A 25601-nucleotide genomic window follows, 5' to 3' on the forward strand; every position below is an offset into this window, starting at 1 on the left:
TGGAAGGTTGGGGTGGGGGAGACAGAGATGGGGCAGGTGTACACCTGCAGTGGCACTGTGGTCTGGAGTGGTGCCCACTGGGTGCCTCCACCACCCAGAATGGCTTCACTTGCTCAGCCTGACAGCTCCGGTTTATCCACTGCAGGAACCAGCAGGCCCCCACAGGCCCTCGTACAGTGCCTCCAGGGACTTAAACCTGCCGCAGCCATGTGGTTACCCTGATCTATCTGCTGGGAGAGGAGCAAAGCTCAGAGAGGGACCAGATCTCAGCAGAGACGAAACCAGCAGCAGTTCCTGAACACCCACCCTGCCGTGGTTCCAGAAGTGCAACATGGACCAACCTGTGAGCATTTGCTCTTCCTCAGGTGAGGCAGGGAGATAAAAGCTCAGAGCTTGGGAGTAACAAGTCAAGTAATATGCCAGGGAGGGGGCTTTTAGCACTAAGTAGCCTCTGGACTTGATCCAGAATAAAATCACTCACAGACTTCCAGTCTTTGGTGGTAAGCACAGGCACACGCTGTGAATAAGGCCAAAATAGAAGAAGTTTTGTCTGTCTCTCTGGCCTCAGGGAGTGCCTGTGATTTGGGTACATGGAGAGGAGATGATCTCTAAGGCCCATGACTGAAGGTTTAGGGGTTACATTTCGGAAAAAAAACTGGGTCTGGACCTGGGCTGCACACCCAGGGACTAGGACACCTCTGGACTTGTTCCTACCTAAGGCTGCAGGCCTCCAGCGGCCTCTTCTTTCCATTTACGATCTGGGATTGTGGGTAATGTAGTCCAGTGGCCAGTTTCTCTGGGGTGGTGATTCTTGCCCTTCCCTCATCTAGTCTCCTTACCCTTGCCAGCTACCACCCCCTTCTGCTCCAGGCTGAGGGCAGCACAGGGTGAGAAGGCGGTGCTTACTCTTTGCAGGGCTGGGAGATTCCCAGCTGGAAACCAGCAAGCTATTCATAGCTGAACCTAGCAGAGGAGGAAGGCCTGAGAGAAGCTGGGGAGCTCCGGCAGCCTCCTCTCCAGCTACAGAATTTGCAGGAACCCCAGACCTCTGCTGGGCAGGCCTTGTGTTCACTTCTGGGTGAGAGGGCTTCGAGCCTGGGAAAATCCTATGGAGCAGTAGCGGTCCTGCGTTGCTCCCTGTCTTGAGAGACACAGATACTCCAGTGGCCCTGGGGCCCAGCTTTTAGGCCTGTGTATGGTGGGGATATTTGGAACCTGAGTATAGTAAGCTGAGACTTTTTGCAAAAAAAGCCAGTGTGACACCCAGTATGACAGTTGCCTAGAATTTCTTTGCATTTTTCTTCTCGTTGTTTTCCTGTGCTTGCCTCTTCAACCAAATTAAATTCTCTTTAAGGACAGGAACCAAACCTTCTCTTGCTAATGGCACCAATCCTGTATTTATGCTATAATGAATGATCTTGCCCAAAGAAAAATCAACCCTCCCTATCAAGACTAAGGGTGTGACTTTTTTCCCCCACCCACCTAATCCTCTGCCAGTACCCTGTGCTTTTCCCATGGAAGCACTGAATCGTTGCTTGACTGGGTCCCCCACTAGATTAGGCATTCCGTGTTGACATGGATGACGTCTGTCTTGTTGACTATCATATCCCTATTACTTGCACAATAAACAATTGTTGAATGAATGACTATGAACCTATGATAGCTAATTCCTTAGATGGAGTATTTGATACATGCTTCATTGGCACAGCGTTTTACAAATTGGAAAACAGTTTCGGCCACTTAAATGTCTTTCACCAGGACTTTCCTGGTGGCGCAGTGGTTAAGAATCCACCTGCCAATGCAGGGGACACGGGTTCGATCCCTGGTCTGGGAAGATCCTACATGCCGCAGAGCAACTAAGCTCATGCGCCACAACTACTGAGCCTGTGCTCTAGAGCCCGTGTGCCACAACTACTGAGCCTGCGCGCCCTAGAGCCCACGCACCACAACTACTGAGCTCATGTGCTGCAACTACTGAAGCCCGTGCGCTCTAGGGCCCACGTGCCACAACTACCGAGCCCACATGCTGCAACTGCTGAAGCCTGCGCAGTAGTTGTGGCACACAGGCTTAGTTTCTCCACAACAAGAGAGCCCGTGCTCCGCAACAAGAGAAGCCACTGCAATGAGAAGCTTGCACACTGCAATGAAGAGTAGCCCCCGCTCACCGCAACTAAAGAAAGCCCGCACAGCAATGAAGACCCAATGCAGCCAAAAATTAAAAAAAAATCAAAAAAATTCAAAAACAAAATTTTTTTTAATTGAAAAGAAATCTTTCACCAAGATCTTGATTAGTGGTAGCGCTGTTAGGAACTGGTGTCTGCCTTCAGAGTAGCACTTAGCCATGGCATGAGGCTGCCTGCATGGTGGCACCCAGTAGGTACCTCTGGCTCCCGAGTAGCGAAATGGGTGAGGTGGGTTAGATGAGATAGGCAGACATGGTCAAACTGGCCTGGCCCCATGATGTATCTGGTGCAACCAGCCAGGAGAGCTGCCAGGGAATCCTCCTAAGAAGCTTAATGAGAAAGACCTGCTCTGATCTGCCAGAGGGGAAGTCCTGACGCAGTGGCTGTGGGGCTGTAGAGAGGGCAGACAGACTCTGAGGTCTGAGCAGCAGTGTTTGGGGGCTCCTTAGCTGTTACCAGGGACCTCCTGACTCTGAGTTCAGTAGATTTTTTTCAGTCTTCATCTTCCTTGAGTAATTCTCAGCAGCATTTGACTTGTAGGTGATCATCTCTTCTTGAAGCCCTCTCTTTCATTGCTTACACATTTTGACGTACAAGGCTCTATTTGGATATTAAGTGTTCTAGTACTTCAGGACTCAGCCTCATGCTGTTTTCTCAAACTGTACTGTGTCCAGAAGGATCTCTTTGAAAAACAAATTTGAATTTGTCACCCTTCTGCTTAAAACACCTCAGCAGCTTCTCCTATTCTTCAGAATAAAATTTCAAGTTCTCAGCAAGGCCTTTGAGTCTCAATCCAGTCTGCCCATGCTGGCCTCTTCTAGCTTCATCTTCCACCACATTCCCCTTTCATTCTCTGAGCTTCATCCACACTGCTCTCCACCTGCCTCCTCAGCTGTACTGTGCCACCCCCTACACGTTCTCACTGCCTGGGATGCTCTTCCTCCTCTTGGCCTAGCTAACATCTCCTGTGCTCAGTTAAAGCGCCAGTGTCTTCAGAACAGGTGATAGCCAGGTCAAAATGCCCTGTGACAGACACTTACCTGTGGCCCTCCCTCAGGTGTTAATTGCAATTGGGGTTTCATATTCACTGGAATAATGCGTTGGAAGCTCATTGGCTGTGTCCCTTTTGCTCATGACTGCATTGTAGGGTTTAGCACAATGCTTGGCTGTAGTAGGCTGTAGTTATCTTGTGTAACAAATGAAAAGCTTATTTAACAAAACACCCTATTTAAACCTTGAAGAAACTGAAAAAGAAGTATGGTCATGCAGCTAGTATATGGCAGAGTGGGACCTAGATATGGCTTCAGTGTCTGTGTTGTTAACCCCCTGCACTATGCTATCCCTCTACCTGTTAAGTACTTTCTGAAAGTAAAGAGAAATGGAAGAAGGGAGAAAGTATGTGAGAGAGACAAAGGGACTTCCCCTCTCTCCACTCTAGAAATACAGAGTGGGAGATTAAGAATGAAATTACATTTACCAGAAAAGACATATGAATGGCTGATGAGCACATGAAAAGATTATGAAAAGATGTTCAACAACATTAGTCATCAGGAAAATGAAAATCAAAACCAGAATGACACCAGTGAACAATCTAAAAAGGAAATTAAGAAAATTCCCTTTACAGTAGCATCCAAAATAATAAAATACCTAGGAATAAATTTAACCAAGGAAGTAAAAGATTTATACACAGACTACTACAAAAGAAATTAGAGACTTAAATAAATGGAAAGACATCTTGTGTTTATGGATTAGAAGACTTAATATCTTTAAGATGGCAATACTACCGAAAGCAATTTGCAGATTCAGTGTGATCTCTATCAAAGTTCCAATGGCTTTTTTTTTTTTTGAAGAAATGGAGAAGTTGATCCTCATATTCATATAGAATTGCAAGGATCCCTCCCAGTACCTTAGTGTGTTCACCAAACTGGAAGCTCTCTGAACTCCATAATTTAGGGATTTTTATGGAAGCACTATCATGTAGGCATTATTGATTGAATCATTGGCCATTGGTAATTCGATCTTAAGCCCCTCTCCCCTCTCTTGGGGTGGGGCTGAACCTTCCAACCCTGTAATCCTGGGGTTTTTTTGGCAAGCAGCCCCCCTCTTGAAACTATCTGGGCATCTCACTAGCATATAAAAGACACTCATCACGCTAGAGATTCCAGGGGTTTTAGAGAAGCTGTGTACCAAGAACAGGAGATAAAGACCAAATATATATTTCTTACTGTATCACACTACTCAACAATAAAAAGCAACAAACATGCAACAACATGGATGTATGTAAAAAATCCATCTAAATGAAGGAAGCTAAGTGAAAGAAACCTGATGTAAAAGACTATATATAGCACTATTCTGGTAACGTGAAATTTCTAGGAAATTCAAAACCATAGAGACAGAAAGCAGATCATTGGTTGCTTAGGGTTGGGAGTGAGCAAGGATTGACTAAAGGGGTACAAAAGACCTTTCTGAGAGATGGACACTGGATTGTGTAATGTTTGCACAACTGTACGAATTTATTTCAAAAAAATCACCAAGCTATACTTACAGTGGGTTAATTTTATAGTTTGTAAATTATACCGCAATAAAGCTGTTTCCTGGCCTTTGGGTCAAGTCAGGACCAGCACATCTGCCTTTCCAAACTCGCCTTTCACCTCTCCAGGCTGACCCTGGCTCAGCAGGCAGCTTGGCCACCCCCAGATGAAGTAGGGGTGCCCTCCCCTCATCCTCTAATACTCCTCACTTTTATTGTCATTCTTGCTGTCTCTCCTGCTGGAGTGTAAGTACTGAAGGGCAGGGACAGTGACTGTTTTTCACCACTGTATCCCAGCATCTTACACAGGGCCCAGTACATAGGAAATGTCTCTAAATGCTTGCTGAATGAAAGAATGAGACCAGAGTTAACCCAAGCACAGTGTAAGGAATAGAGGTGGCAATGAGCTATGTCTGTGGAAACAGAGTCTGGAGGAGACTGAGTTTCTGAGGGCCTTTGCTCAGCTCCCCAGGGAGGAGCAGAGCCCCTTCCTTGCCATCTCTCTCTAGAATCCAAGTTTGACAGGGGTGTGAGGGAGGGCCTCTAACCCTGAACACAGGAATGCAACTCCTCTTCCTCAGGTGACATCCTGTCCTATTACAAACAGAGTCCCCCTTTGCAGGCCCTCCAGTAGGAATTGTGATGTGAGGTGATTGGTCCATCCCACTCTTCAGCCTAGCCTGGGAATGTATTGGGTTGGCCAAAAAAAGTTCATTTGGTTTTAAGCAAAAATAAAAGACACATTTTTCATTTTCACCAAGAACTGTATTGAACAATGTATTCCTTAACCAAAGGAACTTTTGGGCCAACCCAGTACTTAGGTCTGGACAGCCATACAACTTGGGGCAGGCATTCCAGCATCAAGCCCTGATTTCTCCTTGTTATCAATCCTGGCTCCCACCTCCCTTCCCCCATGTAGCAGAATATTCCTGCATCTTGCCTTTACCTCAGAAGATCCTTGCCATTCCTGTTTGCAGGGCCTCTCTCTGACGTTTCCACCCTCTTTTCCTGATTTGAAAATGGGTTTGCCCCCTAGGTTTCCTTTGGGTTAGGATGAAGAACCAAGCAGAAGAGGCTGAGCCCAGGCAGGGTATCTCACCCAAGTGGAAGAGCCGGAAGTCTGACTGTAAGGGAAACCTAGATGGGGCTAATATGGAAACTTCGGGGCTGGAGAAGCAAGTTAATCTACACACTCAAGCCAACCCTGACTCACAGGGAAGTGACTTCAAAACAACTTTCATAACTCCACCTGGATGTTGGCCACCTTTCCCCTCCCAGCTCTGTCTTTGGCTTCAGGCCACTCCCTTAGTCTCTCTGATCCTCCCTTTTCTCATCTCTAACAAGGGGGAGAAGGGGCTTAGATGAATAACAAGATCCTCCATGTGTTAAGAGTACTGAATTTGGAGTTGCAATATCAGCTGCTCATGTTGGCTCTTGTCATCTGCTGCATGAACATGACAGGTCGTCGTGCTGCTCTGTGGGCTTCAGCTTTCCTATTCCTAATTAGGGGATTGGAATAGTAAGGTCCAGGGCCCTTGTAAGTGCTAAAATTATGATTCCTTAAGAAGTGAAAGTATGGGGCAACAGAAGGGTGTGGCTGTAGATAAACGAGTAGAGTCTGATGACACTTGTCCTTTCTGTGAATGGGTTTTAGGCTTTGAGATACAGCTTTCCCTTCTTCCCATCACCCCCTTGGTTGCTCAGTGAGCCAGGGGTCAAGGGTCCCCCAAGAAGCCCTGTTCTTCCTACTCTCTCATCTCACCTAGCACTGGTCCAACCTCAAAGCTGATTTCATCTCTGAGGTGTGTGACTGACAGCACTCCTCTCCTGGCACTGCCTCTGCTCACTTCCTTCCAGTCTGGGCCCAATTCCCAGGCTCAGCCCCCTCGCCCCTCTGGCTGACTCAGTAGGGATTTCTCCTCAACTGCGTACGCTGCAGCAGAATGAACTCTTCTAGATGCTGATCTGAGTCAAACCCAAATTCTGAGTAAAAACCAAACTTGAATGAAGAATCAAACTAAAGTTGTGTTTTAGATACCTTGTGAATCATTTAGAACCTAAACACTCATTATATCACACTGTTCTATAATGGGCGTTCATGATGACCCTAAAATGTTAGTTAAATGATGCTTTTATGTTTTTCTTCCATATTTCTGAAATTTCAAAAATTCCCTAAGTGAATGTCTCATTTTAAACCCCCTGATACTTCAGTGTATATTTCCTAAGAAAAAGGGTATTCTCTTATGTAACCACATATAGTTATCAAGTTCAGGAGATTTAACATAGATACAATACTTTTATCCATAGTCCACATTCCAATTTCATTAATTGCCCTACTGACAACATGTTTTTAAGAGTAGGGGCAGATGCCCTAGTCGCTGAGAAATTCCGTTATATGTGTACATTCTTCTTTGAAGATGCTGGATAAATTACAGGGATCCTCTAGAGTCCAAGGGAGCTCCTTTTATCCATTCTCAACTGTGGCTGTGGGCTAAGCTGGGCTGATCAGTCAAAAGGTGTGTGTCCTGGGGGAAGGACATAACTTCTAGATGGATGCCTTCCAGTTGCACTCCAAGTTGTTGGTTGTCTCTGAAGGCACAAATGTTGGTGAGGTGAGTCGACTTGTCTTTTTAGCAGTACCAGCACCTGTTCTCTTCTTGAGTGAGGAACGACCTGTATTTGCATTGACTTTGGAACCACATGGGCAGATACACAGCAGTATGTAGCACATTGTTTTTCTAAGGATTAAATGAGATGATGCATGTGACATGGCACCTTGCCTGGTGCATGGTAACCGTCCAACAAATGTTAGTGATTGTCGTTATTTTTCAGATGGGTAGCTTGAAGCCCAGATTGAGACTCCTGTTTCTCCTCTCTGTTCGCTCATCCCTACTTTCTTTGGTAGTTTCCCTTCTCCATATAGCCAAATTTTAAAGGTAAGCAAGCTGTCCCAGTCATCTCTTAATGCTTGTCAGAAATCTCCCCACCAGAAGCAACTTTCTTCCACAACCAGTATCCTTAACTCTAGCACCACCTCGTGGATGCCAGTGCAAACTCACCCAGGTCACTTCCTGAGGACCAAGTTTAGGATCATCTTCCATCTGAGTGAGCCCTTGCTAAGTGCCAGGCATTGTACTATGTATTTCACATGACTTATTGCATTTAATCCTTACCACAGTCCTTATGGAGTAGGCATTGTTACAGGTAGGGAAATTGCTACTCAGAGACATGGGCAAAGTCTTACTGGCAGGATCTTTTTTCCAGTCAGATCTCCTGCTCACCATTATATCCTGATAGCTTTACAGCTGGAAAGACTCTTTAGATTCAAAGTCATCCTTACACTGATAGGGAAACTGAGGGGTAGGAAGGGACTTATCTGAAATCAGAAGTCCAACTAATGGCAGACAGAACCAGAGATGTTTGTCCAAAGAGCTGGCTCTTTGTCCTGGGCTCTTAACTGAACCTAAGGATGAGCTTGCCAAGCAATTTCAGACTCTATCTGAAGCAGAGTTCCCAGACACGTTTGAAGCTTATTGTCAGAGAACCCTGGAGATAAATGGTTTTCACATATACTTCTAGTGCCAGTTATTCAGCCATACCTTTAATAACTTTGGCACCCATTGCTTCCACACTTCTTGGCTGGTCAGTTCCTATGTCCCTGGGAGGCACAGTCCTATCAGGGTGAGACTTGGCAGGCAGGAGTCTCAGCAGGCGCTCACTCAAATTGGCAACAAGGGAGAAGCTGGCATGAAGCTTCAATTCCACCTTGAATACACTGTGCCTGTCTGGGAGCACCATGGCATGAGAACTGGAGCTGGAGAACAAAAGATGGCAAGTGCTGCAGGCCCAGACAGGCAAGCACAACAGCCCACATAATCGGCACTACTGTGCTGCCTTCTTTTGATTTCAAACAGCAGCTAGGAATGCATCAGGAGAAAAAACTGTACCTCCACCATGCATGGGGCATGTCTGCCCCTTCCCATAGGGTGATTGGGTTTTATCAAGGCTATCATCTAAATCAGATAAGAAACTGGGCAAAAGTATGCTGAAAAAGCAAAGTGACACAATAGGTTCCCTTACTGGTCAATTTTGTTAAAAACATTGACTTCTTAAATTTGGAGAAATTAAATCACATACCACCTTGATACTTCAACTAGGCTTCCTAAGCTACCAAATAGAAGCTCTAAGTACCTCCACTTTTGGAAAAACAAATGAAACAAAAATCCTCTTCTGGGCTTCCCTGGTGGTGCAGTGGTTGAGAGTCCGCCTGCCGATGCGGGGGACACGGGTTCGTGCCCCGGTCCGGGAAGATCCCACATGCCGCGGAGCGGCTAGGCCTGTGAGCCATGGCCGCTGAGCCTGCACGTCCGGAGCCTGTGCTCTGCAACGGGAGAGGCCACAGCGGTGAGAGGCCCGTGTACTGCCAAAAAAAAAAAACTTCTTGTTTTGATACAGCCTAGAAGCCCTGCTCCGCTGAGCCAGCCTCTGACTTGCTCTTAAATGAGGTTATTGCTCTCCTACCCCGTGCCAGGTATGCAAGATCAAGGTGGGGAGGCTTAGTTTCTGCTCTTCCATCTGGACCATTCTATTGACTCAAACGCAAGCAGATGTAGAAAGAGAATCAACTTTGGAATTAGGCCTGGGATAAAATTTGGCTTCACCACTAAAGAGCTGCTACTTAACCTCTTCTGGCCTGTCTTATAAAATGGGAAGCACCATCTACCTCCATGGAATGTTGAGGTAACATGGCATAACACCTTTTCCTAAAAAAGGGCAAGTTTCCCTTGGGCATGCATGTAGAATAGAGTAAGATACAAATTCGTTTGGCCCTAGCAACTGGAACCTCTTTTCTCTGGTGTTAACACTGGGATCATGACCTCAGATACCCTTTGCATATACCCTTCTATAGGCAAATGCAGCCAAAGACAACTAAATCTAAGGCTGAAAAGTTAGTAACTATGATGAAACTGACATGTGCCTTAGAGAGCTCACTCACTGTTCTCCTTGGTTTAGACCTTTCTTAGGAACAGTCCTAAAGAATCTCAAGCACACAAAGTATATTCTTAAATATGGTTTAATACTCTTCTCCATTTCTGTACATCACAACACCAAGATTTTGCTGCTTAGGATCTCTCCGTAGAGGCTATAGAGAATGCAAAGGCTACGGTTTTCACCCCCTCTTATTTATGTGTTTGTATGTGTAAGTGTAATACATATCAGTATATATTGATACACACATCAATATATAATGCAATATATATCACCAAAGAGAACACATTGATTAAAGAAATACAAAAATTTGGCATCATTTCCAAACTTAAATAGTAAAAATAAAAACTACAAAAGGAGCTGCATACCCTAAATGTATCATGTGAAACAACAAGCATATTCAAAAATGTAAATTTACATCCAATTTCTCTGGTCTTGTCATATCACATTAGACCCATTTACAATGGCAAAACCCTAAGGTACTGCTGTGAAGAGAGCATGTTTGCTCGCTCTTGGGTGTTCTGCAAACAAACAGCAGAGCCCAAAGCAAAAGCCTGCTCCGGTGAAGCCTCCCGCGTTGGTGAATACCAAAGAATTGACTCTTCTCACTGGGGGTTGAGACATCAGGTTATACATAGACAGTCATTTGGACCTCAGAGTACAGTGTGAGAACCAGAAGCTTTACATTTAAGACATACTCCCTTCATTCAAGTGAAACAGGATTATTGGAACGATAGGCAGGTCTGTAACCTGGGAACAAGGAGCTGGTTCAGACCAATAAAGCTACGAGTGACTGAGTCAAGTCAGTGAAGAACAGCAGTCAGGCACTAAAGTGTTAAAAGTACCCAATTTGAAAACCAAATGCACCCCACTACCCTAGCAGTGTGGGGTGATACCAATTGACTTTTAAAACCTTTGGTCCTTCAAAGTCCATTTGGTATACTTTTTGTCCATTGCTACCACTGGGCACGTCCTATACACTTTGTTCACTGTCACCACCTCAGGCACGCCATGACCTTGCATGTCAGCTGGGGTCAAGTCCGATTTACAGCCCAGCTGTGAAGCATAAGCTTCAGGTTTTCAGGCCCACTTTTGGATCCAACGTGGTTAAGTCCTTGGTGCCAAAAGCTGTGTCCCATCCCTTCCCATCCCTGCCCTTCCCACCCTCCTCCCATAATTTCTCCTATGAGAGGTGCTTGTAAGTCCCATATTTGAAACAGATGCTCCAACCCCACCAGGTCAGGGGTTTACAATTACATGCACAGTCATACATGTCTTGTCTGTTGTTCCTGTGAAAACCTTGCAGTTCATTTTTAAAAAATCAAAACAATATAATCTCATGCCATCCAACACAAGGAAAACATGACCACCTCCCTTTTGCCAAGGACAGACCCAAGCAAAATAAAATATTCTTTAAATTTCTTTGCTTCCACTTAAATTGCATGTTTTATTTCTCCCAATCCCAGCAATAGCACAGAAGCCCCATCATATCCATCCCAAACTGGTTTCTAGTATGCAAGATTATGCAAACCCTTGTCAAAGCAATTGATGCTAAGGGCTCCCAAACCCCGGCACAAATGCGCCTGCAAAACAGATGGAAGGAAACAGAGCACTGGCCCAAATGCTTCATGTGTCAGTTTATCTTTGCAATGCAATCTGCATTCTTGAAACTGACAGTCTGGAGGGGAGGGGTAGTGTGAGGGAGTGAAGTTGAAACTGCCTCCAATTAGCTCACCCTTTCAACATTAAACAGAGACCAAGAGAGAAATGGTTCCAACATTTCACCACATATATTTCTTCTTATGCAGTCTAAGCTGAGAATGCCATGTAAATGGGTCACTGCGAAATGCAGCAATTTAATTTTTCTCCAATCAAAATAAGAAACAAACCAGTAGGATCTCATTTCTATTAACTTTTGAAGGTTTACAGCAGTTAAAGTATTTTGCTTCTATGTATGAAGGTTAAAAAAATCATTTTTTTTCCATAAAATACAAGAGCAACCAATTTCACCATCAAGTAAAAGTAAAAACTGGGATTCTTTTTTAAATTAGTCCAAAGTGGCATTTAGGAACTTAGTTGTAGGCTGCTGCGCTGACACCATGACAAACCAAAGTGTAGGGTTGGGTCTGGTTTTTGTTTCGGTTTTCTTTTCAATATCCAATGCTCATGGACTAAGTTCTGGAAATGTTCCAATTGTAAGGCAGGGATCTGTTTGGATTCCACCACGGGTATGCTCCTTGGGTTGGATGCTGGAGGGTGAGGCACGTTTTGCCGGACCCATGTCGACTACCTAGTAGTCATCAAGGTCAAAAAATTCATCATCTCCTCCTTGGTATTCCATTCCCTGGAAATCTACTCGGTACCGCAAGATACCTGGGGAAACAAACAAACAGTCAATAGCTGTGGTTCACAGAACTGGGGGGTGGGGAGCACGTTCACTCCATTAAGGGAAGCCCCATCCCCTTGCAGAATTATAGAAAGCAAAGAGATGATAAAAAGTGGTCCCAACCAAGGAACCTGCACATGCACTGCCTCAATCCCTTGCTTCAGTGGATGATGAGCACACCTCACCTGAAGTTAACGTTATTTTGGGATAGCCAGGAAAAGGCTGTGGCCTGAGACCCTGGCTATTAGTTTTCTGATTTGCTACTCACCTCCAATTCCACCAAATCCTTTCACAAACTGGGATCCTTCTTGTGACTTATCTGTGACAATTTCCAATGTAGCTCCAAATTTTTTATAGTTGTTAGCAAACCACTCCAGCAGGGGCATGCTCTCAATCAGCTCATGTTCTTGTCCTGTCTGCAGGGGCAGCCACGAGATACAGAAACAATGGGATTAGGATATATCAAGACAGGAACGCTTGCTCCCTTGCCTGCCAACATTCTCCTTGTCCCTGTCGTATCTATGTATGTGAAACTGTGAGTGAATTATGGTTTCTGGTGATATAATTGCAACAGCACAGAAATTCTGATTACTTCAAACAACATTCTTCCCCAGGCTCTAGCCTCAATAAGGAAATGTTAACACACTTGGCAGTTTTTCAGCTTATGGTTCCTCCTGTTGTCTCTAGAAGTCAGGCTGTTATAAAGTGTCTCTAGGCAGCACTCATTCAACAGCCAAGAAGAGACACGCCAGAACTTTTTGGAGCAGCCCTGTAAAAACCAAAGTCCTTCAACTCAGAACTTGAAGAAGCTACCAATTAAAAGGGACCTGTGCTGAGCAGGTAACACTTGAAGCTGTCGTGGTGCAGTTAGGCCAAACCTGTAGAAGCTGCTTTAGTAGAAGAGCTGGTAAAGTAAATGAAGAAAGCAGCACAGACTTCACAGTGCAGGAGAGGAACTATTTAATTAATCTTCCTCTCAAACATTTTTCAAGTATGAGAATGTTTTCTTTAAAAATAAGGAACCAGGGTAACCATGACCTGGCCTCCTTCTTTGGAATCAGATCAGTATGTGGCATACCGGAGCTGACCACCTCCCAGTACTCCCCACTGCCAGCAAGTACGAGGTTTGGTTTTCCAAGGATGATGCTACTCTGTGCTGCCAGGGCTCTAACATATGGATTTATGTTTCCTTGTGTGTATCACCAAACCAATCACATACCTCTTTGTCTGTAAAATGAGATTTATCCTTCTCTTGTTCTGGAGTTAGATAGAGAATTTTCTCCTCTGCAGCATTGGGGAAAAAAGAATGTGTTAACCCGCTTCTCATACTAACAGGTTTAAGTTCCATGAGATGAATCAGGTTAGATGAAAGAGCTCCTGAACGCATTCTAGCAACCTTCTTTTCATAAGAACATTAGTCAGCATGCAATGAATGAATGTCTACCAGGTACACTGCTCCTATCATAAGGAAACACCAAAGATATTTAAGATATAGCCCTTGTCCTCAAAATATTTAACAATCTTAGGTAGACATTTATCAGTTCAATTGGATACAGACTGAAAGACTGGGAAACACGGTATAGATCTGCCTTTTCATTGCTCCTGAAATCAGCCACCTTTCCCAAATCTCCCTCCCAGGCTTCTTGAATACACAGGTCAGTAATAGTCATCTTATTTTCTAATTCTCATACCTTCTGTGCCTTGGCAATGAAGAACATATCTCATTATATCCAGATTTTCATAGACTATTAGAATCTCTACAGCTCCCATTTCTAAAGCCTTTAGTGTATCTTCAACTCCAAAACAGTACTTGCCCGTGTCCTGGCTGATTTCATCAAAGTATCGCCCTGTGGTTAGGGACAGGTCATTAAGAACATATATTAAGGTTTCTTTTGTAGATACAGACCTTCTTACTCAAAATCAGGAAGAGAAAAAAGTCAACTTAAAAATGAGTAAGTGCCAAATGTCAGTGAAAAATCACACTGCTAGTTGAGGCTCCAGAAAATGACTCTGAAGAGGTAACAGTTGGGCCAAATACACAATCATTTGGAAATGTGTGTCAAATTAGAAACATAGCCAAACAATGGCCCCATTAATTTTTAATTTGAGCTCTCTATTCATCACTCTTATTACAAAGGATAATTAATATGGGAACTCTAACTGAAGTTTGGTTCCTATTGCCAAAAACAGTAAAAACAGTAGAAAAACAAACACATTTATTAGACTTAACAACTAAAGAAAGATTAATGATTCCACTGAAGAGGACTTAAAATGCTAAATCTTCCTTCTACCTTTTCAGTGTTTTGTTTCGTACATATAATCATATACATACACATATACATACAAAAACATTTCACAGTAAGTAAGTTGCATTTCACTGATACCTATTAACTTCTTCTCTTGAATGAACTTCACGTTGGAGAGGACTTCAGTAGATAACTCAATAGCTTGGTTGAATCCATTTTCACCACCATAAGATATATCAACTAATTTTAAAACTTTTGATTGCAACCTCTGACACAATTAAAAAAAATTTAAAAAGCACATCATTAGTACTTCAGAACACCCTTACCAAGACCCATTACCTTTTAATGACATGCAAAACTAGTAACACGATCAGTGAAGCCTCAAGAGGAGGGGAAAGAGCCCAATTTACTCATGAATAGGTCTCACTGAAGAACACTGCCAGGATAAACTTCTTAGCCAATGATATCACACATTCTATCAGACCTATAAAAGCCTAACTCATTAAACACAAACAAAACAAAGTGTCTTGTGGAGGAAAGGAGGAACTATTGGTTCCTGCTATATAAGGTGGTAGAGTATGTAAGACAGCTTCTTTAGTGAGCCTTCTACTGTAATGCTACTACCCCACACCAGAAGAACACCTTGGGAATGTGTTATGCCCAAGTCATAAACCAATAGAGCTTTCTGGATTAAACGCTTTAGGCTTAATCAGCTCCGTCATATTGCTGAGAGGTTCACTGCTTTACTTACCTCCAGGAAAAAGACAGGAAAAACCAGTCCTAGTTTCTTTGAAATCAAACTCCATTTTAAAGCCAATTATGGCAACCCACTAAAAGCAGGGGCCAACATAGGGTCCAGAAAGATACTATCCCAAAAATGGCTGATTTCAAAAGAAAAAAAGTCCAGAAAGACATGGGGGAATATCTAATATTCCTAATAATACACATGGAATTTTGTCCACTCAGAGCTAGGTTTTTAACACAGAATTTTTCACTGTAAAAGTAAAAAAGATGTGCATGTCCCAGCACTCAGAGAACTCAACTACTCTCACCTAGAAACTTACATAAAGGAGCATCTACTTCTCACTTACCTGATCAAACATATCAGATTGACTTAGTTCAGTTTTAAAGTCAGCTGATCCAGCTAAAACAAGACCAGCCACATTCACTTTGTCCCCAGAAATAAACAGCTGCACAGCAGTCTCAGCTACTTTCCGAACATAGTTATGTCGCTTTTCCATTCTTAAACGGGCAAAACGCAAGGCTGACTGACCTCCTCTACCTTTGACAAAGAAAAGTAGTGAGAGAAAAAGTCAATTATTAAAAAGTACAAGATGCCTTGCTAATTAAAAAGTAACTATATAATCATGCTATTCCCCAAGGAAAGGAGAAAGAGGAAAATCACTATTCCCTTAACTTAAATGTTTGGTATAAGCTATTACTGGCTTTCCCAGAGTGACCACTAATTCTCTAGTCAAAAGAGCCACAAGCACCAACAAGTCATTGCATGATGCTTCTCCCATCATCTGGATTTACTTTCCCCTATTATACAATTTGCTTCTTTAATCAGATACAAAGGAAAGGTGCTCATGTTCTCTTCCTAGATTACCATGTTTCTTTGGGAGATCCACGGTGAATTTGTGCAGAACTTCTCTTGTATTTCCTTGGAGTGTGCCAAAAAGTGCACCACTACCATCTATTACAATGAAGCCAAACTTGCTATCATCTGAAAGTAGTGCTGTAAGAGCCTGAAAAGCAAACACAGGTACCACACAATAAACCTCAAAGCTTTGCTAAAGTCAAGACAAAAATCCAAAAGGACATATACAAGCCCTCTCCACTCACTTGTATGAGTACTACAGAAAAACCATTTCATGGAGTAATTTATAGACTTCAGCTATAAATATGTAACTCACATGGACAAATTTGAACCAGATTCAGGAGAAAACCAACAATATCAATGTGAAGCCTTTTTACAAAGCTGACCTAGGCACAGGAATGCAAAACTAATACAGAGTTACAGGGCTCAAATTCTTCCTAGGTCCTTGATTTTAGACTGATGATGGTCTAGGGAACATAACATTCAAAGTCTAACCTCCAAAAGTTGACTTTCTGTTACCATTAATAACCCCAGCATTAATAGGCGGTATTCACTATGGCAAATAAGAGTATCTTGTAAATCAACTCTAGAGTAGTACTCACTGAGTACAAAACCCAGAAACAGTCTATAAAAAGATCTAATTTTTAAATGTTTCATTTAACTATGTCTTGAGTATCATTAATGATATCAGGATCTAAAACTCAATTTTATATTGAAGGTACTACAGGTAATAATTCTGAATTTTTATGGGGGAAAATCCTCCTTCTGGGTTAGCATTATATCACTGTATTTCTGCCTCCTGAAAGAGAAAATATTTAAATAGTCCTGGGACCCATATAGATGGGCAAGACTTTCCATGATGGAGTTTAAATTCTATAGACTTGGTGGATGACTAATTACTAGGTGGCAGCCTCTTTAGCACTAATTATTACCCAAACCATTTAACTGAGGAAGAAAATATCTCCTTCAGGAATTGACTGGAAAGCAGATTAATCACTAAGAATCACCCTTTTACCAAAGCACGCCCGGTAATTAGCATTAAGACATGAATATTGGGCTTCCCTGGTGGCGCAGTGGTTAAGAATCTGCCTGCCAATGCAGAGGAACACAGATTCGAGCCCTGGTCTGGGAAGATCCCACATGCTGTGGAGCAACTAAGTCCGTGTGCCACAACTACTAAGCTTGCGAGCCACAACTACTGAGCCCATGTGCCACAACTACTTAAGCCTGCGCACCTAGAGCCCGTGCTCCACAACAAGAGAAGCCACTGCAATGAGAAGCTCGCACACCACGACGAAGAGTAGCCCCCGCTCGCTGCAACTAGAGAAAGCCCGTGCACAACAGTGAAGACCCAACACAGCCAAAAATAAATAAATTTACAAAACAAAACAAAACAAAATTAAATAAAACAAAGTGTTGGCGGATATTAAAAAAAAAAGACATGAATATTGCCCACGTTAAAAATTTTGCCTTATCCCAATAACCTCTGATACGCAGCTTGATTAATTTAGGTTTTTAACAAGCCTGCTCATCAGGGAATAGACTTATCCCTCGTAAGAATGTATAAATATCCCGATTAAACACGACATAAGTTGTATTGTTCAGTATGCCACATTCGTATGTAGTTATTGACATACACGTTAAAGCCAAGATAAAGCTAGCACAATGAAATGGTGTCTTGGAAGAGGAGTTAAGGTTTAGAAAAACCAATGAAGCTAACTTAGTAAGTAAGCTAAAACTAGGTAACATGAGTACCAGGTACTATTTAAATGAACAAGATTTAAAATCTGCTTTCATCAAACCAGACAACAGTTAAGTTGGAGAGGGTGGCAAAGAGCTTCTCCAATAAAGCTTTTGCCAGAAGGAGGCTGTGTTAGCCAAGAGAAAATCAGTCTCCACCATCTATGCAACCGCTCAAGATCTGACTGGAACTGAACTTCCTGTCAAGTTAGCAAAATCATCCATTGTAAACTGTGTCGACAAATGTCAATTCTAATTCCACTGTAGAGGTTTTCCCCTAGGTCGATGAAAGGCAAGAGACTGAACTAGGAGCCAGCTGTGAATTCCTGATTGTTCTACTGTTGACTGATTTAGGTCACTCTAATGAGTTTTCCTTTCCACCCTTAATGTTCATCATATTATGGCAGCTCTGTCACTCAAAAGTTTTATAGGGGGCGGGGGAAGCTCTTATGGACCTGCTAATAAAGATTTTACAATCTGTGAGCTGAAAACTAAGCGAGAAATGTAGAGAAGTATCATGGATACATAGGGAGACATGGAGATCAGGTAACCAATTATTTCTTTGCTTCTAATTAGTTCTTCAAACCCAGCTTAGCACTTTCCTCAAACATGCTGAATGATCATATCATTCAGTGCCATAATAATTAAAAAAAAATAAAAGCCAGCCTTGTAAAATGGCACAATTAAAACAGACTGGCAATTCCTGAAATGGTTAAACAGTTACCATATGACCCAGAAATTTCACTCCTAGGTATATACCTGCCCCCAATGAAAACATATGGACATACAAAAACTTGTATGTTCAAAGCAGTATTATTCATAACAAACAGTGGAAACAACATATTCATCAAATGATGTTAAATAAGTAAAATGTGGCAAATATTACTTCGTAATAAAAAGGAATGAAGCAAAATACATGCCACAACATGGATGAACCTTGAAAACATGCTAAGTGAAAGAAGCTAGGCACAAAAGGCCACCCATTCTATCATTCCATTTATATTGAAATGCCCAGCACAAGCAAATCCACAGAGAGAAAATAGATTAGGGGTAGCCTAGAGCTGAGAGATCTTGGGGTGTGGGGGTAGGGAGGGAGGACTGGGAATGACTGCTAATGGGTATGGGGTTTCTTTCCGGGTAATGAAAATATTCGATGAACTTCTTACCTCTGTATGGAATTTGTTGTCACACAAATACAATGAAGTATTAATTGGTTTGAAAGGTTCAAAGTCAATGTTGACTTTCTTTTCTTTTCCTTCTTCTGTTACAATTGTACCACAGTAAACAACCAGGCCATTTGGAGGTACTGCAAAGAACACAAACAATTTCTCTACTTACATCCACAGCTAATTTTCCTCAATTAATAGAAAATGTTCCCACAGCCTGTTGTTCCTGCCCCTCATAATTTAAATAAAGTGGAAATATCTGTAAATCTCTCAGGCAGATTTCTCTCCCTAATTGTGAAACTTGAGATGTTTTAAAAAGCAGGATTTATTATTTTAAGTACAGTGAATACTACTTAACTTTCAAAAAATAACTTAGGGGGGAAAAAAGACCAAAGGGACAATGCTTATGGCTGGGTGAAGAAAACACTAGTGACCGAAAGCATCATGGCAGGATCAAAGTGGAAAATACAACCAAGACAAAGTAGAGGAGGTAAATGATCAAGCTCCAGATTACCTTTGTTATAAAGTTTGAGTCTTTGTTGTACAGATGTAATGGCTCCCAGGACTGAAAGGCGGTTTACTCGTGACTTAATGTTAGATGCAGTTCCAAACTCATCTGCTAACATTTTTGCCACTCGTGAAATCTGGTCTTTGGGAGGAATGATCAATGATATCATGCTTGTGCCATTGCTGTCGAAGAAAGTATAGCATTAGAGGTTTAAGTACCATATAAGTAAAGAGTTACCATTAATAAAGGGAGTTAAAAGTGAGACGCCCCTAAAATAGTAGAAATAAATCACTCTCAAGGTGACCATGAAGGTAGGGGCTACACCACTGTAATCAAAGTATACCCAGAGCTAGGAATTGTGTTCAGAATATGGTAGGTGCTCCAAAAACAAACATATATAGAATAATGGAACAGAATCGAGAGCCCAGAAATAAACCCACACACACCTACAGTCAATCTTTGACAAAGAGGCAAGAATATACAACAGAGAAAAGACAGTCTCTTCAGCAAGTGGTGCTGGGAAAGCTGGGCAGCCGCCTGTAAATCAATGAAGTTAGAACACCCCCTCACACCATACACAAAAATAAACTCAAGATGCTTAAAGACTTAAATACAAGACATGACACCATAGAGCTCCTAGAAGAGAACATAAGACAAAACATTTTCAGACATAAATCATACCAGTGTTTTCTTAGGTCAGTCTCCCAAGGCAATAGAAATAAAAGCAAAAATAAACAAATGGGACCTAATCAAACTTGTAAACTTTTGCACACCAAAGAAACCATAAAGAAAACAAAGAGACAACCTACTGAATGCAAGAAAATATTTGCAAACGATGAGACTGACAAGGGCTTAATTTCCAAAGTATACAAACAGCTCATACAACTCAATAACAAAAAACAACCAACCCAATCAAAAAATGGGCAGAAGACCTAAATAGACATTTCATGAAAAGATGCTCAACATTGCTAATTATCAGAGAAATGCACATCAAAACTACAATGAGGTATCACCTCACAACAGTAAGAATGGCTATCATCAAAAAGTTTACAAATAACAAATGGTAGAAAGGGTGTAGAGAAAAGGGAACCCTCCCTACACTGTTGGTGGGAATGTAAAATGGTGCAGCCACTATGGAAAACAGTATGGAGGTTCCTTAAAAAACTAAAAATATAACTACCATATGATCCAGCAATCCCACTCCTGGGCACATACCCAGAGAAAACTTGAAAATTTGAAACGATACATGCACCCCAATGTTCACAGCAGCACTATTTACAATAACCAAGACATGGAAGCAACCTAAATGTCCATCGAGAGATGAATGGATGAAGATGTGGTAAACACACACACACATGAATACTACTCAGCCATAAAAAAGAAAAATAATGCTATCTGCAGCAAAATGGATGGACCTAGAGACTATCATACTAAGTGAAATCAGAGACAAATACCATATGATATCACTTACATGTGGAATCTAAAAATATGACACAAATGAAATTATTTACAAAACAGAAACAGACTCACAGACGTAGAAAACAAACTTATGGTTACCAAAGGAGAAAGCGGGTGGGGGAGGGATAAATTAGGAGTTTGGGATTAGCAAATACAAACTAATATATATATAAAATAAACAACAAGGTCCCATTGTATAGCACAGGCAACTATATTCAATATCCTGTAATAAACCATAATGGAAATGAATATAAAAAATATGTATTATAACTGAATCACTCTGCTGTACACCAGTTTGATTTACAATCAACTATACTTCAATTAAAAAAAAGAATATGGTAGGTGCTCAAATATTTGAATGAATATTAGTTATGTAATATGTAAAGAAGTAAGGCACTTTAAGGGGTTCTTGGGAAACACCTCATTCCCCAAGGAATGAAGAGAGAAGCTTTGATAAGGGTGTGACAACAGGCTGGAGTTTGACCTTGAGTCTATGGCAGAGGCTTGGAATCTGGTGGTTCTTCAGAGGATGATGCCATCATAGGATGGTGCAACAAATCTTTCCAAAGTCTAGATGAAATACCAATTTAATACCCTGGTCCCTCCCTTTAAAATTTCTGGTGGTCCAATGGTAAAGAATCCGCCTTCCAGTGCAGGGAACGTGGGTTCGATCCCTGGTCGGGGAACTAAGACCCACATGCTGCAGGGCAACTAAGCTGTGCACCACAACTACTGAGCTCGGGCGCCTCAACGAAAGAGCTGGCGTGCCACAAAACTACAGAGCCCACGCGGCACTAGAGAAAGAAAAAAAAATCCACACACCACAACAAGAGAGAAGCCCGTGCGCCAGAAGGAAGAGCCCACACCACAAAGATCCCGCATGCCACAACTAAGACCCTACGCAGCCAAAAAAATAAATATTAAAAATAAATAAATAAAATTCCAGGCTCACCACGAAAATTTATAATCACTAATTTAGCACCCTAAGTATCCTTATAATGGGAAACGAGAGCCTTGTATTCACAGTGTCACACCCACATACACACACCTCTCTCTCTAAATGAATGTATCTCTAAATATATTTTACATATTAATCACTTTTGAGTTTGATTAAAAAGAGGAATGCACTGAATGTCTGATCAACTCTGGGTACTCAAGCAAATTCAAGTTTCTACAACTAAAAACCAGGACTAAACCCTGACCTATGGAGGACACCCCCAAGGCCTTGTCACATGGGAGGTCCCTTATGAGCAGCCACCAGCCTCACTCTTACCTTAATACTGATGCCAGCAACATATCTTTTTTACCTGGGCATTCTCAAGATACTTACTAGCACCACCAGTTAAGAAATACCTCATTTCAATATTCCTAGTTCTCCTTGAAGCAAACATAAAACTACATTATCGGGCTTCCCTGGTGGCACAGTGGTTAAAAATCCGCCTGCCAATGCAGGGGACACGGGTTGAGCCTTTGTCTGGCAAGATCCCTCACGCCATGGAGCAACTAAGCCCGTGAGCCACAACTACTGAGCCCACGTGCCTAGAGCCCGTGCTCCACAACGAGAACCCACCACAATGAGAAGCCGGCACACTGTAAAGAAGAGGAGCGCCCGCTCACCACAGCTACAGAAAGCCCACGCGCAGCAACGAAGACCCAATGCAGCCAAAAATAAATCAATTAAAACAATCCTATGATAAACCATAATGAAGAGTATAAAAAAAAGAATGTATATATGTATAACTGATCACTTTGCTGTAAAGCAGAGATTAACACAACACTGTAAATCAACTATACTTCAATAAAAATAAGTAAATAAACAAATTGAGACAATTTATATTTTGAAGGCAAAAGCTGATTTGATACGAGCCAAAGCATGTTAAGTAATGTGATTATCATTTTACAGACTGTTTCTACATGATACTTAATGAGTCTGTAGGAAACTTACTTCCTGAGACTCTTATAGATCATGCCCCTAAAGGCTATGACAAGTTTAATCATTACAAGTATTAGTGTCATAATGAAATGGGTGGGGGCTTTCTTCAGATAAACTGGGAAGACTGACAGAAACACCTAAATTTTCCCCTAATCACCGAGTGTGTAATCTCACATATCCAGTGTCTGGTGGAAGTTGGCAAGAAAAAGAAATTAGAAAGATGGGTACAGTGTTAAGTCAAATGGGCTTATGTGCCAAGTGGCGTAAGAAAGAAGGGAAGAGACAGTGAGGGGAACAACATCAAAAAGTAGAGAAAACCCCTAATATTAGCTTTATAACTATAGTTGTTTAAAATCTGGAAGTGTCTGGAAACTACCTTTCTAGAGTAAAATTAACTTCACAAATGTGCACCTTGGTACCAGCATTGGAAAGGTACCTCACTTACACAAGACCCTGCCCTTTGAAAGTTTTCTCCTAGTGGTAAATTCCACAAGTCCCTTAGTCAGACAAGTTTTCTTTATAGAAGGAGACAAGCTGGCTATCAAGCTCTTCCACTATCAAAATGGTTGCTCTCAGATTGTCAGCTAATGTTCCGTCTCCAAAACCGGCACTGTTTCTGTTGGGGTATCTACTCCAAATCTAGAAGGTTGGTTCACAACCTTTGTGATACTTCCCCCAATGAACTACAAGTCGATTAACAATACATGGTAAAGTATGGTGTGTGCTCTGCTGCCACCCCTTGGATAGCAGAGCAAATATTCTAGCCAAACCAGAGAATCAAACAAATTTATGATAAGCAGCTTTAGTTGTTACCACAAACACAAGGAAAATGATCATTAAAAAAATCTGCTTCCAAGATACACTTCATATAAGATAAAGCATATCCACACACCACACCTGACCCATAGTTATTTCTTCACCTATATAAATGTATATCTAGTTCCATTATTTAAATCACCTAAAACTTCAAATACAGTACTGACAAACCAGACTGATTCGGAACAATCCCTTGCTCATGCACACACACATTTACACTAAGTCAGATGTATCGCTCTCAGACAATTCTACCTGTGGCCGTGTTCCAGTTTCTGAATTAGACAGAAAAAGAATTCTCAAATGAAACAAACTGGTATCTTCTATTACAAAAAAAGAAAAATGATCTTTACAGTCAGTGAGTATGCTCTGGGTCCTATTTTTCAGCTATCAAATGTAACAAACTGCTTTCCTTCCAATATTTATCTTGCTAGGTTCCTGAAGAGGAATTTCCAAAAAACTTTTTGATAATTCCGTCTGGAGTTCTGCCAAATCTTATAGGCCAAAGAGGAAAACAGGAGTTTGCTTTATCTAGGAGGGGCTGGAAAAATTGGGCAAGTAAATTTAACTTTAAACTTGTTCTAGATTGTAGGTGCCACCTGTATATTATGAAAATACACAAGACAGGGAAAAAAGAAGACAGGTTAAATTGCAATATGGGCTTCACTGGCTTGTATTTGTTTTCAGATGAACAATTCTCAAAAGAGCGTATTTCTCTACCCTGGGGCTTTTGGAATCTTTAGGGACCAAGGGAGTTAGTTACTTCTCAAAAGAAGGGCTCAGTTTTAAAAAGCTCATGTGCTCTGATTTACAGAATAGTTTCCTAGGAGATGGAACGAGCAAAGAGGCAGTAAGTAGGAAACGTAATGAGAAGGGGCTCCAAGGATAGCAGGGGTGAAGGCTCAGAGCTCAGGAAGCTAATGTGCACCAAACCCCAAAGGATGTAAAGTTTGAGGCTAAAAAGGATGTTGGGATAAATTAACTGAGTGAACCCAAAATGCCTAAAGGAAATCCCTAAAGCAAGATAATCAGGTGGAGGACAAAGCAATGACCTTAAGATAAGCAGCTATTTACTTTCCACTGCAGATAGGTTAAGAAGATAAGCATCCATTAAGCAACTTCACTGTATAGCACCAGAGTTGGGCAACCTTGCACTCACATCCATTTAACATCCTAGAGAGGACAAAGTGGTAGAGATACCTAAGAACAGAATCTTGTTATAGGATTCCACTTAAAAAAAATGGTTTGGAAGTATAGCTTGCCAAAAAATTTTGTTTGGTAGATTTCTACCAAGTTGCTAAATCTGAAACACTACTTGAAAGTTAGTCTTGGCTTCTTACTCATTTTGAATTTTGACTAATGTTTAAAAAAATTACCTTTCACTAGTTTCCCCTTGTGCCTCTCCCTACCCAGTCTGGGGGAAACCTTATGTTTTTGAATTCATCTGACACCTGACTGGGGATGAGGAAACAAGGACTATTTAAATGGATGGCTTTTACTTTAGAAATTTAAAGGCCACATTATAATCTCTGATGTTTTGTATGTTGGGTTTGATACAGAAAATTAAAGTTTTTCCAGGAATTTCCTGGCAGTCCAGTGGCTAGGACTCTGCATTTCCACTGCAGGGACCATGGGTTCTATCCCTGGTCAGGGAACTAAGATCCTGCACGCTGCACCATGTGACCAAAAATAAATAAAAATTTTTAAAATGAAAAAAAAGGGAGGCTTCTGGTTTTAAAAAATAAATTAAGGAAAAAAAAAAAAGTTTTTCCAGGAAAGCTTCCAAACAAAATAAATAGTCCTCCCCGCCCACCCCACCCCCCCAAGCCAATCTAAGTTGCTAGACCAGTTTGTGTAAACACCAAAATAAAACCAAGGAAGCTGAGTATTTCATTTTAAAGTAGAGCAAACAGTCCTAAGGGGAGAATGAGAAATAAAGCTCTCACTAAGGAGCTGCTGGCAGTGTATGCAAACTATGCCTTTGATTTTAATAGTTTTCATCCACTCCTCTGCTTTGTCACCATGTCCCTTTCCCAAAGTCAAAAGGCT

General features: G+C 41.8%; 1 protein-coding gene and 1 long non-coding RNA gene across 2 annotated transcripts in view; one reads left to right on the plus strand and one right to left on the minus strand.

Annotated features, from left to right (window-relative positions):
- Positions 1–25601, plus strand: part of LOC115860071 (uncharacterized) — a 28642-nt gene that overhangs the window by 829 nt on the left and 2212 nt on the right. The window contains exon 2 of the long non-coding RNA XR_004042313.3: positions 146–365. This is a non-coding gene — a long non-coding RNA (uncharacterized lncRNA). The remainder of the gene's footprint in view (positions 1–145; positions 366–25601) is intronic.
- Positions 9772–25601, minus strand: part of ETF1 (eukaryotic translation termination factor 1) — a 28187-nt gene continuing 12357 nt past the window's right edge. The window contains exons 3-11 of the mRNA XM_030869484.2: positions 19355–19530; positions 18841–18980; positions 15944–16082; positions 15426–15616; positions 14473–14602; positions 13780–13935; positions 13308–13372; positions 12357–12504; positions 9772–12075 (exon numbers count right to left, since the gene is read on the minus strand). Coding sequence (XP_030725344.1) covers positions 11993–12075; positions 12357–12504; positions 13308–13372; positions 13780–13935; positions 14473–14602; positions 15426–15616; positions 15944–16082; positions 18841–18980; positions 19355–19530 — 1228 coding nt within the window. The 3' untranslated portion in view covers positions 9772–11992. The remainder of the gene's footprint in view (positions 12076–12356; positions 12505–13307; positions 13373–13779; positions 13936–14472; positions 14603–15425; positions 15617–15943; positions 16083–18840; positions 18981–19354; positions 19531–25601) is intronic.

This window comes from Globicephala melas, chromosome 3, assembly GCF_963455315.2.
Source record: "Globicephala melas chromosome 3, mGloMel1.2, whole genome shotgun sequence".
Classification (NCBI taxonomy): Eukaryota; Metazoa; Chordata; class Mammalia; order Artiodactyla; family Delphinidae; genus Globicephala; species Globicephala melas.